This window comes from Vidua chalybeata, chromosome Z (genome assembly GCF_026979565.1).
Source record: "Vidua chalybeata isolate OUT-0048 chromosome Z, bVidCha1 merged haplotype, whole genome shotgun sequence".
Classification (NCBI taxonomy): Eukaryota; Metazoa; Chordata; class Aves; order Passeriformes; family Viduidae; genus Vidua; species Vidua chalybeata.
Genome location: NC_071570.1, coordinates 2,651,966 through 2,668,112, shown reverse-complemented (window position 1 = coordinate 2,668,112; position 16,147 = coordinate 2,651,966). Strand labels below are relative to the sequence as shown.

At 46.1% G+C, this 16,147-nt stretch overlaps 1 protein-coding gene and 1 long non-coding RNA gene across 3 annotated transcripts in view; one reads left to right on the top strand and one right to left on the bottom strand.

Moving 5' to 3' along the window:
* The first annotated feature begins 749 nt into the window (after nucleotides 1–749).
* LOC128782213 (uncharacterized) lies at nucleotides 750–3,614 on the top strand. The gene is made up of 2 exons (XR_008428702.1): nucleotides 750–2,943; nucleotides 3,156–3,614. It is a non-coding gene; the product is annotated as an uncharacterized LOC128782213 (long non-coding RNA).
* Nucleotides 3,615–8,397: 4,783 nt separating this feature from the next.
* The window catches only part of LOXHD1 (lipoxygenase homology PLAT domains 1), a 32,268-nt gene continuing 24,518 nt past the window's right edge, over nucleotides 8,398–16,147 (bottom strand). For both annotated transcript variants that reach the window (XM_053931700.1, XM_053931701.1), the window contains exons 4-7: nucleotides 14,982–15,152; nucleotides 13,679–13,817; nucleotides 11,991–12,152; nucleotides 8,398–9,031 (exon numbers count right to left, since the gene is read on the bottom strand). In XM_053931700.1, the coding sequence (XP_053787675.1) occupies nucleotides 8,551–9,031; nucleotides 11,991–12,152; nucleotides 13,679–13,817; nucleotides 14,982–15,152 (953 nt within the window). In that variant the 3' untranslated portion in view covers nucleotides 8,398–8,550. The remainder of the gene's footprint in view (nucleotides 9,032–11,990; nucleotides 12,153–13,678; nucleotides 13,818–14,981; nucleotides 15,153–16,147) is intronic.

The following is a 16,147-nucleotide window of genomic DNA, read 5'->3' as shown; positions in this document are numbered from 1 at the left end:
CGCCCACGTGGGCTTGTGTGCATGTTTCAGGACGCATCCACATGGAGTAATCAGTGGTTGTTAAAATGAAACTTAATCACATTAACACTCAAAACAGAATTAGGAGGTAATACCCAAAGGAGTGAGCTGCTGTGATCTGTGCTCCCCCTGAAAAAAAAAAAAAAAAAGACCTCAGCATGACAACCGCAGGGATTGGGCGGAAAATCCTCGGGAAAACTGACATTCATAACCAAAACCTGTAGTTTTCCTTTTTTTTTTTTTTTTCTTTTTTTTTTTTTTTCCCTTTCATACTAAGGGAGAAAGGAGCTGCAGAGAAGCAGCAGGGGAATTAGAAACATAATCTATTGAAAATGCTGGTGTGGTGGGAATGATTTCTGTCTCCCCTAAGCATATGTTTCTCTGGAGAGAAATGCTCTCCCAAGTAGATTCAGTCATAAACTATTATCTGAGAAACTGCAAGATTCTCATGAGCTGTAACTGGGAAACACCAACCTCAGAGGTACACAGAGATTTCCTTTTTTCCCCAGTGAGAAAGGAGAGAGGAGGGAAGCCCCCATGTGAGGGTGCAGGAGCCTCTCTCGTTGTGTGCCAAAGCAGGTGGGAGGGAGTGGAAGGGGAAAAATGGTGACATATAGGGAAGACATAAGGCAGAAGTTCTTGGATGTGAGGGTGGGCAGGCCCTGGCACAGGTTGCCCAGAGAGCCCTGGAAGTGTTTAAGGCCAGGCAGGATGGCATCTGGAGTGACCTGGTCTAGTGGAAGGTGTCCCTGCCCACGGTAGGGGTTTGGAACGAGATGAGCTTTAAGGTCCCTCCCAACCCAAGCCATTCCATGACTTTATGACACGTTTGCCACCCAGCAAAAGTGACGGCTTCCTGGGGAATGTGGTGGTCCCAGCCCTGATGTCCATGGGTCAAGGAGTGGCCCATGGATACCTATGGATCTTGCTCTACCAGCATTGAAGCAGCATTACAAATAATACTAATAATACTAATACCATGACAAGCAAAGCAAGGCTTTGGTGGTAAAATACTGCACAGGTTTGGTCTGCCCAGGTGTGACCTGTAGGGGAGAAGCAGGGAGACTAACAGGGGGATTGATACCCCCACTGGGTGGGGAGGGAATGAGGAACGCTTCTGGACCGTGTGTTTTCTTTTAAAGCCTATGAGAAAGTGTTACTATTTGCCTAATAAACAAGCACAGTTTTTAAAAAAAAAAAAAATTGATCAAACTGAAAAAAAAAAAAAAACCAAAACCAACCAAACAAAAAAACAAACAAACCTTTGATGAAGAAAAGCACCAAACTCCCATGGTCTCGTGTGAGTGACTGATCCCAAGGTGCGTGCGAATTTACAGTGTCTGGAGTTGTATCAGTGTGTCAGGTTCCTTTGCGTTTAAATAATTTGTACAAGTAGGTTGCGAGTTAGGATGAGTTTAAAAACAAAACAAAACAAACATCATCAACAACAACAATCTAGAAACAAAACATCAATAGTTTACAGGGTTTTGTGAGTTTAAATGCCTTATATTTAACAATCATAATTTATGACTAACTTGTAGATATTGTGGGTTCTAATTTAATTATTTTTATAGTTGTTTTTTTGCATTTTTAATTATAATTTATTTATTTAGAAATTACTACTAATTTTTTTTATTACTCCTATTACCTCATTTTTGCATTGTTTCTGGGAATGGAATGCTTTGCATGCATCGGTACTTAAAATAAAATTAAACAGGGGATGTGGGGGGTAATGCTTATCTTGTCAAAAACAAAAACAAAAAAAAAAAAAAAGAGAAAAAAAATCAGGGTGTGTGATTACAAACTGTATTACTGTGGTGCTGTTACCTTGGATACATTCCATAAAAATGCAAACCTTTGATTCTGTATGCTGTGACATAGTGGAAAACTGCAATATAGTGACTGTGTTTAGCACATATATATGAATATTATTTGCACTCATAATCAAACTCTGGTGATCCTTTCACTTGTGTCCTTGCGCATTGAAGGCGGTTAACGACGCTCTGCATAACCCAGAATGTTTTGGTTGTTTCTTGGTACTGCCCTGTCCCTGACTCCTCTGGTGATGCTGCTGCTGCTGCTGCTGCTGCTGCTTGTGTGACCCTGGAATAACACTCAGCAGGCCCCCACTGCAAAGGATAATGCATGCCTTTAGTGCAAGACTCTGCAAATTGTGTCAAAAGCCCAGGAAGGAAGCCCAGGTGTGGTGGCTCTGTAATTTTTGGCGTCTGTCAGTGCTCGGTTTGGCTCTTTTCACCTTCTGTGTGTGCACCCAGCTGGGGTGAAGGAGGCAATAAGGCGAGCCTGAGCTTGGAGGCAACAGAACTGAGGGATTCAATGCAGTTTTTAGGGGTTGACTTCTTTACCCAGAGACTAGGAAGGCCCTGGCACAGGTTTCCCAGAGAAGCTATGGCTGCTCCTGGATCCCTGGAAGTGTTTATGGCCAGGCTGGATGGGGCTTGGAGCAACCTGGGATAGTGGAAGGTGTCCTGCCCATTGGCAGGAGGTGGAACGAGATGAGCTTTAGGATCCCTTCCAGCCCGAACGATTCTGTGATCCTGTGACACCACGTCCAGCTGAGAGTGGTTGGGATGGACACGGGATCCATTTGCCATCTCTTTGCAACGCCTGCCATGGGCACTGGCTATAACTCAGCTCTGACCCATGCATGGAGCAGAAGCACTTAACTCTGATCTTGACCAGCTGGCTTCATCCCTCCTGTACAGGAGGGAGCCTCAATCTGGAGCTTTTTAATCCAGTGTAGAGCTGGGACCCGCCCCAGAGCCCTCCTTCCCCCAGGAAAGGGGTCAGCCCCAAAATGACATGGCCAAGCATCCTCATCCTGCCATGGCTGTGCTGCTCTTGCAATGAGTTGCCCTTTCCCCAAAGGCTCCTGAGTATCACGAGTTCCAGCTTTGCCAGAAGGTTAGAGAACCTTTGATAACATTTTAAGCTTTAAGCCATAACCATGCTTGGTCAGTGCAGTCATTTAGCTGTGTACAGTCAGAAGTGGGGTTTTGATGCATGTGCTCAGCCAGTAGCCATCCTCCCCACAGAAAGGCTTTGGATGAAATTCTCAGTTGGGTTAGAAAGGCACAAAATCACAGTACCTTAATTTTTTCTCTCTGTCCCTTCAGGGTGCTGCGCTGCTTTGTTGACTTTGCCTTACCCCAGGTTTTAAACCTGTCTGTGTTTTTTACCTTGCTGCTCTGTAACACTCCTCCCCTGTAGCCTGGAGCTGTGATTTTGAGCTGTGTGGGGACAGGGGGTTGGTTGTCCTCCCCCCCAAAGTCACTGTAAGAGGGATAAGCCAAACAAGGAGCGAGTAAACAAAACCCCCTCTCCTTTAATGACCCGGGCAGGTGAAAGGATCACCCACATTTTTGTATTCCTACTGCTGTTCTGTTGTGCTGTGCAACATTTTGCTACATAGACTATTTTATAGAAGAAAGCTAGAAAAATATTTATTATTAATATTAAAGCAATAGTGCATTGAAGAAATGGAAAGACATTAGAAATTGTGTAAATGCTTAGATTCACTTTTGGTGGACTTTTTGTACTTTATTTATAACTAATAAAACAAACCGCATTGCTAACTATAAACCTGTGCCACGCAGAAGCCACCTGGCAGGGCGATCGCTTGGTCTTTATTTACTGCTCATTTCTGGTTTCTTTGGGTTGGAATCAATTCTCCTTTCACTGCCTGTGTCTTTGATGTGCAGGAGAACCACTGCTGGGGTATGAAATGCTCTGCCCATCTGGTTTGCAGAGGCTGCTGGTGGCTGAGCCCCACGGCAGTGGTGAGGTGAGGCTCTCCACACTGGGCACATCGCGGTGTGTGATGCCCTGTGGCACCAGTTTGGTCATCAGGTACCAAAACCGCTTTCTAGAATTTCAGAAAATTGCCTATTAAAGAGAGCTTTCTCCTCTAAACACTTCACACAGTGCCTGTAAGGCATCTCTAGCAAGTGCTGCAGAGGTATCAATGGATTCTCCCACCCTCCTGTTGGAGAAGGATTTCCTTCTGCCTGGATCTCTAGTGTAATAACTAAGGAAGGGGAAACTGACTGGAAGAAAAAAAAAAAAAAAATCAAACCCTTCAAACTAATACAGCTACATTTGAGGGTATTTTCAGTCCTTTTTGCTACCCATTGGAGAATCCAATGGGCCATACACCCAATTTCTCATCCTGCAAAATCCATTCTGTAGATTCTCCCATGCTTTTATTTTCTCCTACAACAAGTTATGCCAGTCTCTGCTCCTGCCCACTCTTGATTCAGCTGCTCCTCCTGAAAAGCTGAGACCAGTGCCCAGCTTTGCCTGTGTGATTAGACTAAATAAGCCTTGGAGACAAGCAGCTGCTGATCATAGAGATTTGGTTCCTGTAGCTGAAGGGAACTGCCAGCTCCTCCAGCATCCATCAAAAGCTGCATAAGGGATGAACCGTGTTCACACCACACGAACCTCTCGCTACAGGAAGCTTTTAGAAACTCAGAAAACAGAAAACAGGTTGAAAGTGACCCGCTGGTCCAGCTGGGGAAAATCTCAGTTTCTCGCTGAGATCCTGATGTTGTCCTTCAAAAGGGTGACGCCGCTGAGAGAGGTGATGCAGATGGCAGTCGGGTTTGTTTTGGAGCTGGAGCAGCAAAGGATCCTCCACAATCTGATAACAGCCCTGCTGAGCACAGTGCCTGCCTGGGGAGGGAGAGGGGCTCTGCCCATCACAGCACGGCAGCACGGACCGAGATGCAACATCTTTATTCACCGCCAGCATCGTCTCTCACAGCAGCTGCCCAGGGTCAGGAAGCTACTCAGCTTCCTTATCCCGTGTTCTGTGGTGTCTAAATCTGCAGCTGGCCCAGGGTTACAGCTTAGAGCTGTACAACTTCATTAATATTTTTTTTTCCTTTTTTCATTTTACCTTTTTTTTAGTTTAGAATGGGCCTCTAGACATAAGGAAGGGGCAAAGAAGATTATAAGATATTTTCCACATACAGAATATAAGATACTTTACATCTTTCAGTCATTCCCCCTTCATGAACCGAGGGTTCAGATAGGCACGTGATGCTGCCAAAAATGCTTAGCAATTTCAATTAGCAATCTCAATTTCACAGGGATTTTGCAAATAATTCTCTGTGTCCTGCATCAAGAGGCAACTGGTCCTTCAGCATGAAACACTGCTAAGTAGTCCTTGTTTATGCTTGTTTTCACTGGGAGCACCCAAGTGATTTAGTAAACCTAAATTTAGTAAACACAGAACTCTATCAGAGTTCCAAAATGGTGGAGAACACAAATACAACGGGACAGCCAGGTTTTGGAGACTCAACACTGAATGCTATCAATCATGTCATTTGCTCTTGCTTCTTATTTACACTCTTGTTTTAGGATGAAGGAATGTGCATTAAAATGCCACCAGTTAGGAAATAAAGTGGAAAAAAAAGAAGTTAGAGGTTGGTGGTAGGAGCAGGAGCTTTGTATCTGCCCGACATACCAGCTTTGGGATGCTTGGCCTCCACAGGAAAAGATTGACTAAGCCCCACAAAAAGCACAAGACTAGGAAAATTTTGGCTTTTCTCCTCCCTTTATCTCCACTTGGCCAAGAATGTGTTGAATCTAGCAGCTTAACACAAATCCAGCCGTTGGAAAAACTCTACTCTTGCCTTATTACTTCTGTAGCAGTTGTAGGAACAGAGGGATTCCCCAGAGCCAGGGTGGAGCTGAGCTTTGCACTAAGGAGGGGCTTGTTGGAAGTCTTCAGTGGAAAAAGCAGAGTTCTTTCGTGCTTTGCCAAGGTTGCCTTCCTGGGAGACAGTGAGGGTGCTGACCCTCTATCAGCAAACTCTCCTTGGGCCTTTTCAGGGCAGCTTTGCCCGGAGCTTTTGTGCTGAATATGCCTCTCCAGGGATGGCAGGTGGCCTTGATGACAACCTGGGTACCTACAAACTTATCTCCCACCTACAGAGTGGTTTGGTCACCCTGAAGATATTAATTCCTGCTTCAGCTGTGCCTCAACCCATGTTTCTAGCCACTTGCCACCTGTGATTCCTCCCAGATGTGAGCACGTTTTGCATTCAAGGTAAGGATTTATCTTCCCTTCTTGCCTGAGGAAGTGGGTCAGGAGCTGCCTCACTGGTCCCCAGGGCTGGAAGCATAGAAGAATCATGGAATCATCACGGGATCACAGAATGGTTTGGGCTGGAAGGGACCTCAAAGATTCTGTTCCCACCCACTGCCATGGGCAGGGAAACCTTCCACTAGAACAGGTTGCTCCCAACTCCATCCAACCTGACCATGGAAGCAAGTACCAGTGCAGTGGGTTTGCCCAGGGGATGGCAGGGGTTGAACTGATCCTCTAAACCCAGCTTCCCCACCACCCTGTACCAAGTAGGGGGTGACTGGAGCCAGCTGGAAATGCTGGGACTGCAGCAGTGTACAGGGACAAACTCCTGTTTCACAGCAGCACACACATTTGTTTGAAAAGGGGCCAGACCTCTTGACAGGAAAGGTTTGGTTTTTTTGATGGTGTTTTTTTTTTTTTTCTTTTTCTTTTTTTTTTTTTTTCTTTTTTTTTTTTTTCCACAGTGCTGGTTAAACTTGGGTGAGAGGGAATGCAGGGAGATCAAAAGCCTAACCCTTTTTTTGCTTCAAACGCCTACTGAGGAACTGCAATGACACTGCACAAGAACAGCAAACCCAGATGCACCAGACTCCACTCATGGGACCCCCTGGCTATCCAGGGAGTCTGAAGTCTATCCCAGCAGGTTCCCAGGGATGCAATAAGACTCTAGCAATCACCTCCAGCCCCCCTAAGGGCTGATCTGCTCCTCCTGTGAGCTCCCAGCTCCTTGCTAAGGGCTGGGCAGCACCAGTCTGCCATGAGGAGGGAGAACACAGCCAGCGAAGGCTGCTATTATTATTCCTCTCAGTGAGTAGCTGATCCCTGATGAGGTTGATTACTGGGCTCATTTAAGCAACTTGCTCTGCTCCAGAACCATCAGTTACCATAAAGGTTTCTAAAATGAATTAGCCTGGGCTATTATTTGTGAGCTGGCACAGACAGCCATGATATAAGGTCAAGTCTCTTTGGTGGTGCCTGCTGTGGGAAACAGAAATCCAGAACTTCCCTGGAAGGGCTTTAGTGGGTTATCAGCTTTCAAATACCTCTGAGCAATCGACAGCATTTCTAAGATGCTTCTAACTCCTGTCTCAGCATCACTAGGCTTTGCTGGGCCTCCTTTGCCCATGAGCAGTGAGGGACTGAGCAGCGGGACAGTCCTACCACTTGGCCTGGCACATCCAGGCAAGGTCCAAGCAGAAGCATCATCATCAACCCAGGAACCGCTGGGGTGGGTGGGATTAGTGGGTTCAGCCCACTCTTGACCCCTTTGATCCCTATTAATGCAAAGTTCTTGTTTAAAACCAGCTTCTGGGAGAGGGAATGACCTCTCCAGGGTGGGCCAGGAGGAAGGTCCTCATGGCTCAAACACCCCCCCTTTTTCCTCCTACGGATGTATCCTGCTGCTTGCACCCTAGAGAGGGAGACAGGGCTCCAGAAGCAATGATTTATGAACAGGTTTTCTTGTTGGCACTTGCAGAGATGTGAGTGCCTGGGAAGAGCTCATTGATAGGAGCACTGGCCCTTACTGCCTCCGGGAAATCCCTTCTCCAGCACAGAAAAAGACGAAACAGCAATCCTTATTAAAGGAAAAAAAGTTAAAATGCATGGCAGTTGCTCTGAAATGGAGCTGGGATTCAGGCCATGTAGGGTATGATTATCCTGAGTCAGCTTTGAATATAGTTAGCACAGCTTCCTTGCTGCGGAATTGATTATCTGGAAGGTCTTTTGCACTGGCAGCTGTAACCATAGATCTCAGCTCTTGGCAGAGTTGTAGGAATTCAGCCAGCAAGCAGAGTCTGCCCTCGGGGGAAAAAAAAGCTCACAGGGTGGAAAACATCACCCAGATCCCACTGCTTGAGACCTGGGTGGGTGGATGCAGATGCTGCCCAAACTCCCCATGGAACATCCTACTGTGCCTGTTGTTTTTTGATGTGGTGCCCTCTGGAGATGTCCATATGTGTGTATGGACGTGCAGGGCTTGCAGTTGCCAGAAGAGGGGAAAAAACTGGGATCTCCAAGCTCAATTTTCTTAAATAAAAGTGTCTCAATTCTCTTAACCTTTATGCTCATCTGTCAGTGGTGTAGGTCAGTGGGTTTTCTCAGCCCTGTCAAGGCATAGTGCTGAAAGCAGAAACATCTGAGCTGGTAAAGGACAGATTATATCTCTTCTGGTTGCACCTTTTAATCATAAGAAAGCAATAAATGTATTTATTTAATTCACAGTTTTATGTGCACTTAAAAAAAAAACATAATTACTTTTACAAAATGTTAACCCAGGAAGAACATTTTGCTCCTAAAAATCTCTCAATACAAAAGGTAGTGTATTAAAAAGTAAAAGGCAATATAAAACAGTATAATGAGGAAAAAAATAGGCATAGTGAAGGGACCAAAACCCTCCTGCAGCTGTGCCTTCCTCAGTACCTAGGAAAAAGGTCCCTACAGATTAACCCATCGCCCCGGTTTTCATCCAGCCACTTCCCACAGGGAAATATGGTGGTGACACCAGTGGCCGAGTTGGTGATCTCCACCCGCTCCACCAGCCAGCCCGGAGCCAGGCCACTGTTGTCGTGCTCAATCCGGACCTTTTTCAGCTCCCCCATGTCCAGCGTTTCCAGGTAAAACCTGTTGGTTTTTCCTCGCTCGAAGAGGTTCCTGAACTTCTGCTTCAGCGCGCGCCTGCCCGAGTCCCCGTTCAGGCCGTAGATGGTGATGAACACGTTGGCGTCGGTGCCCGCGCCCTTCTCGAAGCCTGTGACCACGATGGTCTCGTATTTGACTGGCACCAAGCTCCGGGCCTTGCTGGCGAAGCTCTCGGTGACCTTGGCACACTCGAAGACTTTGTAGTCTCGCCGCTTGTATCGCAGAGGGATTTTCGCGTTGCACCTGAAGAAGTACCTGCCACGGGCAGCAACGGGCAGTTTAGTGGCGTGGATGGCCACTTTTGTGGGGCAAATGTGACAGAAGTGTAGAATTGTTTGTGTTGAAAAGGCCTTCTAAGGTCATAGAGCACTGCCCAGACCACCACTGCCCCGTGTTCCCAAAGAGCCACATCCACATGGCTGTTAAACCCCTCCGGGCATGGGGACTCCACCACTGCCCTGGGCAGCTGTGCCAGGGCTGGACAGCTGCTTGGATGAAGAAATTTTCTGTAATATCTAATACAACCTTCCCCTGGCACATTTTGAGGCCATTCCCTCTCCTCCTATCCCTGTTCCCTGGAGCACAGCCCGACCCCCCCGGCTGTCCCCTCCTGTCAGGAGCTGTTCAGAGCCACAAGGTCCCCCCTGAGCCTCCTTTTCTCCAGGCTGAGCCCCTTCCCAGCTCCCTCAGCCTCTCCTGGGGCTCCAGCCCCTTCCCAGCTCCGTTCCCTGCCCTGGCCATGCTCCAGCCCCTCAGTGTCTCTCTTGTCCTGAGGGCCCAGAGCTGTCCCCAGCACTGGAGGTGCCTCAGCAGTGCCAGCACAGGGGACAGGCCCTGTCCACCTGTACCATGTTGTTGGTACAAACATGGAGCCAGCAAGTTAAGGAGTGTGCGTTCTACTAAATTGCCCAATATTAATGCTGTCTCAGTATTTTCCCTTCTATGTACCGGAACTTGAACGTTTCTCTAGAAAGAGAGCCACGATGGAATTTTGCAACTGGAAAAATCTGATCTCTCCCCACACAGCTACAGACACACTGCACATGGGAAGGATCTGTGTGGGTCCTGTCACTTCTTCAGCCTGTGCAAAGGCACGACCAGTTTCCAGACCCACCAAGTCAGGGAATCAGTCAGACCCAGAGCTAAAGCAGGAAAAAGGTGTAAAAAAAGGAATGGGAAAGATGGAGGAGGTTTAAATCTCCCCTTTCCTTTCTAGATCACCCGCCTCATCCTTAGCAGGGAACAAAAAAAGTGGGAACACAGTAATGACAGGTACCAGATGCCAGCTGCCCCTGTCTGTGCAGTGCTGTCTCTGGTGATGTGCGGGGAACACCAAGCACATCCATAAATTGCCTCATAGCTGGCACTCAGCCAGGGGCTGGAGCACTCTGCTTTTAATGATGTATTTCGTTTCCAATGATGCAGATCAGTTCCAAACGAGCTTTTCCCCCTTCCCCCACCTTCACTGAACTGCAGCAGGTCCTCCTGAATGGAGCGTGGCTGGATTGCAGTGCGTGTGTGTGTGTGTAAAATAAACACCTGGAGGAAGGGTTACTGTGACTCCAGCTGTATGGGTTTCTTAAGCACTTCCTATATGTAAATGAAACACCTATACTCTTGGCATTTTCTGCAGACAAAGTGAAGCACTTATTCCCTGGAAAGAAGCTTTGTAGATGAGAAATTCCCGGGTGAACAAAATTTTAGGGTCAGGGGCAGAAAAACTGCATGAGAGTCTGATGGAGAGGATGCCCAGTGCTGCAGATTGAATTCCTCAGCTGTGTAATATCTCATGGTCTGGAAGTAAAATGGTGCATGACAATCTTCACAAGGGACAAAAAGAAAAAAAAAATTACTTTTGTAGCCCTGGAATGTGCAAGGAAAAATCTTAAAATACTGTCTTCTTATGTACTAAGAAAGGAAAAATCCCAGTATAATTCAAAACTATTGCTGCAACAATCTGGTAACTCTTTAAATTTGTTCTTTGTCTTGTCTGGGTAGGGTTTTTGATATTTGGGATGGGTAATACCTTAAGTGAGAACGTGTTCTCTTGGTGCAAGCTCTCCAGGTGCTTGTTTGCACAGAGAGCACCACTGTAAAGTGCTGCATCTGCAAAGCTGGAGCCCTGCTCCAGTGCAAGGACAGACTGCAGGCTTTACCCGTACCTTCTGGCTGCCCTCTTTAATTTAAAACAATCTTTAAAAAGTGGGGTTTTACGAGAAAACCTTTGTCCCCTTCACAGCACACTGTCCCAGCAGTTTCAGCATGCTCCCAATGAGTTCAGTGCACGGATCTGATTGCACAGCTGGACTTGGAGGGTTCCAGGCTTTTCCCCACCAGGAGAAAAGAGCATGTTTTAGTATGCAATTGACTGAGTTTTCATTCAGCAAATATTATTAAGGCTCTTCAGCTGGCTGATTAATTTGCTAGGAGAGACTCTTAGCTTCTAAAAAAAAAAAAAAAAACCACCACCACTTCAAGGATTTCTTCTCAAACACTCAATTGTCTCAGCTGGAACAAACTCCTTGTAGTTAAATTCTTTAGCAGCAATGGAAGTATCGTGGAGAAGAGAAGAAATCCACAATTAATATTGTGGATTGTTTTACTGAAGTGCAGTTTGTTCTGCAAATGGGTGATCTCCTCTGTTCCTGCACAGTCCTTTGGAATCTGCTTCCCTTCCAAAGATGGGACTCAGATCAAAAGTGTGCACGACCTGACCATGCTCAGGGCTCTTCAGGTATGGTTGAGCTGCATGATTGCAACCTTTCCAGTCATGTGTGGCCTTTTGGGCCAGACCAGAAGGATCTCTTATCCAAACTGGTCTGAATCAGAGGCTCAGCCTATGTCTTACTCTTGTTTCCAGGAAACATTTCACACGACTTACTTGAAGACCAATTTATGCAGAGTATCCTAAAAACTCCTTGAATTGCAGCCACTCTGGTTATTTTCCATAAGGTGAGACATCAATTCATCCTGGCTGTGAGATTCACCCCAGCCAGCTTGTTTATAAAGTTGCCTATACATGCAAATACCCTCTCTAACAACTCAGAAATTGTGCAGGTAAGTCAGACAAGGACATTCTGGACCTGACACGCCAAACTACACAGCAGAAAACAAGACTTTCTGTTATTTCCTAAGCCTGAAGTGCTTCAGGAGGATGTGTGCAGAGCTGCTCAGCTCCCCCAGGGCAGCTCCTTGCAGATGAGAAGGCACTTACTTGTTGCAAAGCTCCATCTCTGTCACAGTAATCTCCTGGACATGCCAGAAGACATCAGCTTTTGCAGATGACTTCTTCCCATCTTTTGGGCAGTGACCAACACAGATGGCTGCAATATCACCAACGTTCTTCGAAGAAAACTGGAATGTGTCAGTTGCTCCCCTACAGGAAACAGGGAGCAGTTTCAGCATCCTGGAGGCTGCCAGTGACTTGCCTCATATGGACATTAAGTAATTTGGAACATGGCGATGGAAGATAGAAGATAAGCCTTCATTTACAGTCATTTGATTTAACCTACAATCATTCAACACAAAGTATAATTTCCATATTTAAATTTAGTGTTTTCTCTGATTAGGGGTGACACTTTAAATTGTTGCCACTAGGACTTTCTAGGATAAACTTGAGCTGTTCCACATACAAAATCAATTTGCCTCATTATAGATAAAGCTAAAGAATGACTAATTTCCCCTCCAGCACTTATTCATTCATTCTTGACAGATACTGTATCTGTTACACATCTACCCACCATAGCTGTGTTAAATTTGCTAGTTGAGCCACCCTTCCTGAAGCTCAAATTGGAAATAGCTCAGAGGAGAAATTAAATCACAGAATCTCAGAATGGTTTGGGTTGGAAAGGACCCTAAAGATCATCTAATTCCAAACTCCTGCTGTGGGGAGGCCTGATAGCTTTCTGTCAAAGTGTTGACTGGATCCCTGTTGTGTTCCCTGAGTATCTGTTGGGTTTATTTCCTTGGACTGGCCCTTGGTCCTTCCAAGGACAGACTGTGCCTAATGAAGAGTGGTGTCTAACTCCTCCAAAGGCACCATCAGCTCAAGAAGCTCCTCCTGATCTTTCATATTTCATGTGATGTCTCAGGCAGTCATATTGGCCACATAAGCCAGAATTTCACCTTCCTTTACCAGAAAAAAACTTTCCTCCCTGCAAAGCAAGAGAACATCAGCAGTGCCCGTGACTTTGGCAAGGTCCCCATCTCCTAAGGGTGTGCCATGTCCTTAAACAAGCAGAAAACCCTGCTCACACCTGAAGCACTTTGGCCCCAGTGGGAGAAGGAATATGCCCCATGTTCCATGGATGTGCCCCCAGCAGGAGGCTGATTCCTGCCTTTCCTTGCACGACACTGATCTCGCAGCCTTACCCCCCAGATCCGTCTGCAAAGTCAAATCTGAGCAGCTCTGACAACATCTAGCCTCCAACTATTATTACTTTCTCTCTGATTCCCACTCCCAGTGAGATGCTGTAAAAGGAATTAAAACCACCTCCAGCTTCCTTCTGCTCCTCCCAGCTCAAAAACCAACAGCCTCCCTGGGGGCTTGCCAGGAGACTCTTTGTATGTACGGACACAAAAGGACACACACACACATACACACACACACACACCAGCAACATCTACATTTCCTTTGGATAGATATTCTTATATTTGTAAAAAGGAAATGCAGAGATGATATTGAAAATATTCAATATTTTCTTGCTGTTCTAAAACCTACTCTGTGACTGCCCGACAGAAAGTCATTTGATATCTTCCTTGTAATCCAAGTGGGAAGCCATCAAGTTTTTTTGGAAGGGGGATGAGAAGCAGCGTGGCACAAACACAGCTCCCTATGGCAAGAAGAGGTGGAGGACACACAACGGGTGGGGAGTTCCTCTGGCCCACCATTCTGTTTACTACCTTTCAAATCTCCTTTTCTTGGAAGAGTTTTCCATGAGGAATTCCTTTGAGCGGCCCATCTTCCCTTCCAGGATGATCCAGATGTTTTCCTTTGTATCTGCATCCTCTCTGTCGCTGGTTACTGTGACAATCTCATAGGCTTTAAAGCATAATTAACACGCACGTTAAACAGAAAAGGAAGAGCAGATGGCCTGGGAGATCTCTTCATTTGGCTGTCACTTTGCTTAAAAACCCCTTTCCTAATATTTATCACAGCCCACAGACAGCAAGCATTTGCAAAATAAGGGTGGAAACACACTGAAATCTGTGGGACTTTTGACTTCTAAGTGGTTTGGGAGAGAATACATGAAAAATACGAGTCCTGTTCAGTTGGGTAGCAAGAATAGATGGAGTTATTCTTAGAATCATAGAATATTCTGTGTTGGAGGGTTGGAGGGACCCACAAGGATAAATGAGGTCCCTCTTGAACAAACTGTGTCCAGCTCCATGCTGTGCTAAGCACTTAATCTGAAACACAGCCTGAATCCTCCATATTTTCTTTTCTTTCTGTTTTGTTTTTTTTTTTTTAACATTTGTGCCGCTGTTCCTAGCAGAGTGAGGGTGTCCATGTACCCAACAGGATGTGCTCAGATGCTTTTGTGGCCTTTAAGTACCCAAAATGGCCCTCACAAGGCTGATTTTTTTTTTCAGGGGCTATCACAGTGAAGTGATTATTGTCTCCCCAGTATTCTCCTGAAGAAGAGCACTGGTGCAGTTGCTCTTGAGATGGACTCTGCATATCCTCAGTGTGGTTAAGAAACTCTTTTCAGCTGAGTCACCCATCACATCCGACAGCAGTGTAATTACCTGGGCCCCAGTGGGATTACCCAGACCAAATCCAGGGCCATGGGCTGTTAAGCTCAGCTTTTATGTTCAGCTGGGACATTTAAGCTCATAGCCCAGAACCAGTTAAGGAGGAAGCTGGAGCAATGTTGCTTACCAAGCTTTAAGGACTGAACTTATTTTCCACCTCAAAGACTCAAGCACTTTACTTCTAATGAGATCATATCCATGTGTTCTCATGGCTTACTGATGGACTGAGCCACTGCAGAAGGGCCCCTCTTCGGTTTCAACCCAGAATGAGATCTTTTTCTTCCTCACAAATCCCTTTTCATTTCTTTCTTATCCCAGAACTGCACTGTTGAACTGAAGTGTACATGAAATATCCCCTAAAGCCTGCATGGGAGCCTCCAGCTGGCAGGAGATGTGGTCCTATGCCCTCTGAGGTCCCTCAGAAAACGGCACAAGAGCACTCCAGACTCACCAGTCCGTTCCTTCAGTTCCAGGATGTCGTTATTGGCACAGGCCAGCTCCCTGATGAGCTGCCCATCGTCTTCACCTTTAGCCAGCCAGCGATCACACTGGAAGCGAAATGTCTTGTCCGTGGCAGAGTCCATCACATCAATATATTCCAAGTGCCAGCCTGGGGCAATTCCTGGTAAAACAACAGAAATAAAAAAGGTCTGGATGTTTGCACGTAGGAGGGGAAGTACCTTTCCTTGGTAGTTCCACGTTGTTGCTATAAATCTTGGAATCAAGGAATGGTTCAGGCTGGCAGGGACCTTTGAAGGTCAGCTCTCCTGCCACGGGCAGGGACACCTTCCACTATCCCAGGTTGGTCCAAGCCCTGTCCAACCTGGCCTTGGACACTTCCAGGCATGGGGCATCCATGGCTTTTCTGGGCAATCTGTGCCAGAGCCTTCCCACCCTCATTGTAAACAATTTCTTCCTTTATATATCTAATCTGAATTGACACGTTTCTAGTTTTAAACCACCCCCACTGCCCTGTTGCAGCAGGCCCTGCTAAAACATTTGTCCCCATCTTTTTTAAAAGCACTAAGGCAGGGGCTCTCTCCTCTTTGGATTTGAAGTCAGAATGTAAAGTACAACTTCATCCATCGGCCCTGCCAGCCAGCACGTGCAAGGAAACTTCCCATCCTTGCCAAGGAATTCAAATTAATGAGTGCTGGGACTGGCTGTGAAAACAGGATGGAGTAAAGTGATGGATGTTCCATCATGGATGACCAAATCACTTTACATTTCCCTTGGGGCCTTCTGAGGAGCCACAACACCTTTTTAGCTTGCTACTTCGTTTGTTCCGTTTGTTTTGTTCCCAATTGGAAAAGCAACTTGAAAACGAAGAAAACAGCACTGAGAATATATTCCTGATTTCTTTGTTAAAATCACAGGAACACTCGTTGACTTTGGTGGGTTTCTGACAGTTTTACTTTCAAGTCCTGCTATTAGTCAGACAAAAAAAGGTTATGTTCATGATGAGACATATCTGCTCACTTATTATGTACATCCTGGAGAGATTAAACAGCTCTTGCTCTTCCAGGAATTTACTGCCGTGTGCAGATTTCCTACATTTGCAAAAATTAATCCTCATTATCCTTGAATAGAAAATGATGGCACATTTTTGAGTTATGT